Genomic DNA, 3,047 nt, shown 5'->3' on the forward strand with positions numbered 1-3,047 from the left:
ACACTCACACTCACACTCACACTCACACTCACACTGCATCCCCCCGCCCTCCCGGAACGCCGCTCGCTGTTCTCCGCTGAGCCGCCAGGGGGCGCTGCATCTCCGACCATTTGGCCCCGCCCCCATTTGGGCCAGACGACCATTTAGCCACGCCCCTTTCTGCCCCGCCTCCACGCTCACTCCCTTCCTGCTCGTCCTCCAGCCCGGCAGGCGGCGCTGCTGGGCCGAAGGTGGCGCTCTGTACACAGGTCCCGCCTCCTTCCTTCCCGCTCTATGGTTTTTCCGGTGGCGCTTCCGGAAGCGCGTGCGCATTCGGAGCCCCGCGGTTTGCCCGCTGCCGGTGCGCCAGGTGAGAAGGTCCGGGGTTGCGGGTGGGCCCGAGGCGCTGGGGGAGAATCGTGCTTTATCGTGAGTGAGGGTGAGGGAGAGGGAACCCCCCCGTCCCGGGTTTGGAAACAGGGAGGGGGGTATCCCCCGAGGGGCTGCTTTGCGGTGAGGTCACCCCCACGTTGAGTTCTATGGGAACCTCGTCGCTATGAGGCTGGGGGTGATTCCCCCTCCCGGCCCCCACGTGCGCCTCCCCCCGTTTTGGGGTGACCTTTCCCCTTTGCTGTGCGTGTTGGGCTTCCCCCCCTCCCCCCATACGGTGCATTGAGAGGCTCTCCCTGGCCTCTCGTATTGCTTTGAGGGGAGCCCTTTGCACTGCACCTCAGGTTGAGCCCCCGTGCATCTTGGGGTCAGCTCCCCCTCACACTGCCATCACCCCCCTCACCCTAAACTTTGGGAGCCCCTATTGGGACCCTCACCCCCATCCCGTCCCTCTGAGCTTCCTCATGTCCCCTCCCCCTACTCTGCCTTCACCCCATCCCTATGACCTCCAACCCAGGCCCTCATCAGATCCGTGCCCCCCGCTCTGCCCCCCACCTTCTGACCACCCCTTAGGTAGCATTCAGCTGGCCTTGTCCCCTGGATGGCAGGGATACGTCCCACCCATGTGGCTCAGCCCTCCTGGTGTTGCCTCATCCCCCTACCTGTCCCCAGGGCCACCTTCCCCCTCACTCTCCTGTGTCCATGTGTCTCTTCCAGCTGTGTCCCACACGTGTGTCCCTCTTCCCTCACCATGTACGCCTGTACAAAGTTCGTCACTGTTCCTGCGCTGGTGAGTGGTGACAGCTGGTGACAAAACATTGATGGGTGACAAAACATTGATGGGTGACAAAGCTTCAACCCCAACATCCCATCCTGTCCCTCCGTTATGGGGCTGGACAGGAATGACACGAAGTGGTGCTCAGGGTTCAGGTGGGAGAGAAATCTGGGGACACTTTTTGCATCTTTAAGGCCACAGACTGTGACTGGGGGTGGCTGGGGGGGCTGTGTTATGTCCCTCCCAGGAATGTGACAGCAGTCGTGCCTTGCAGGTGTGGAGGAGCCCGCGGGTGCTGTGCCAGCCTCTCTCTGCCTCCCTGCTCAGCATTCCCAATGCACGGATGGAGCAGGTAACATGGTGGGGGGACAAATAGAGATCAGGGGGATTCTGACTTGAGTGGACATGGGGAAGGAGCTTCACCCCGTGTCCTGGTTGGGGTCCTCAGGAGGTTGCAAGGGTATCAGTGGACAGAAATTAAGGTGTGAGGGAGGTGTGTTGCAGCCGCCTCTCCCACTCCACCACTTGTCCCCACCGTCCCATCCCCCAGGTGCACCCAAGTGCCCGTAGGACCATTGTGACGAGTGTGGCCCGCAGGGACATCGACACCGCTGCCAAATTCATCGGTGCTGGTGCAGCCACTGTGGGGGTGGCCGGCTCTGGGGCCGGCATCGGCACCGTCTTTGGCAGCCTCATCATCGGCTATGCCAGGTGAGGAGGAGACAAGGGGGAGGGCAGGGGAAGGCACAGCAGTTGTGTCCCACTGACCGTGTCCCCTTTGCCCCAGGAATCCCTCGCTGAAGCAGCAGCTCTTCTCCTATGCCATCCTGGGCTTCGCCCTCTCTGAGGCCATGGGGCTCTTCTGCCTGATGGTGGCCTTCCTCATCCTGTTTGCCATGTGACAGAGCCACGGCAGTGACGCGGTGACGGTGACAGTGCCTGCAGCCCAGGCACAGCTGTGAATGTCTGGCGTGGGGAGAGGCGAGCCCCACTCCTTACCCTCGCCCCAACTGATTTGGGGAATAAATACGGTTGGATAATGGCTCTGTGTCCTCGTGCCTCCTTGGTGGTCCCAGGCCTTGTCACTTGGCTGGCCTGGGGAGAGCACAGCCCCACTGGGTGCTCTGGTGAGTGACAGTGTCCCCAGACTTGTGCTGAGTCCTCTTATCTCCAGGGCTCTCAGCTGTGTCTTCAAGAGGCTGGAGGCATCAGTGATCGTGCTGGGGACAGCCAGGAGCCCGCAGGGCATCGGTCCAGGTTGAGTCAGCTCCATGTTTGCCTCCCAGGGACATCCCCACGGGGACACTGAGCAGCACCTGGGGTCAGGACCTGGGTGCAACCTGTCACTGGGCTGGGGGAGTCATGGCCACGTCCCCAGTTCTCCTAGGGTTCTCCTGCACCTCCTCAACCCTTCCTGCAGACCCCAGCGTGACCCAATTCTCTGCGCTGTTCTGTCGCGACATCTCCGTGTCGCCGTTCCCGCAGCGGGCGGAAGAACGCCGCGAGGGGAAGGGCGTGGCCAAAACCCCCCGCCCATGTGTAAACCACGCCCCTTTACAGCGAAGCTCCGCCTACCCAGTTCCGCCATTGGTGCCCGCGGCGGCGTCTCCTCCCCTCAGGTCTCGCGAGATCTCGATGCGCAGGGCGGGCGGGGGTTTGGGGGGGGGGGGGGGCCGGGCCCGGCTGAGGGGAGGCGGGAGCCCGAGCGCGAGACGCAGCCAGCGCGAGGCCCCGGCAGCGGCGGCAGCGGCCCTCCCTGAGGTACGCGGCGGTTCCGGTGCTCGGTGAGGCCTCCCCGGTGACGCTGGGGCAGCCCCGGAGGGAACGAAGGGCGGTGGGGAGCGCCGGCCCCTCCCCCCACAACTCTCCCCGAGTTTTCCTCAGGCGGCCGCTCTGCCCCCCT

General features: G+C 63.9%; 1 protein-coding gene across 1 annotated transcript; it reads left to right on the forward strand.

The window, feature by feature from the left end:
• Positions 1-273: 273 nt before the first annotated feature.
• LOC122192599 (ATP synthase F(0) complex subunit C1, mitochondrial-like) lies at positions 274-2,186 on the forward strand. Its single transcript, XM_042893203.1, is given in 6 exon segments — positions 274-316; positions 319-349; positions 1,087-1,159; positions 1,419-1,496; positions 1,695-1,855; positions 1,932-2,186. Coding segments are annotated over 6 exon segments (501 nt in total). The 3' UTR covers positions 2,047-2,186.
• Positions 2,187-3,047: the final 861 nt, after the last annotated feature.

This window comes from Lagopus leucura, unplaced genomic scaffold, assembly GCF_019238085.1.
Source record: "Lagopus leucura isolate 7727_CA_CO unplaced genomic scaffold, USGS_WTPT01 60363-1_obj-0_obj, whole genome shotgun sequence".
Lineage (NCBI taxonomy): Eukaryota > Metazoa > Chordata > Aves > Galliformes > Phasianidae > Lagopus > Lagopus leucura.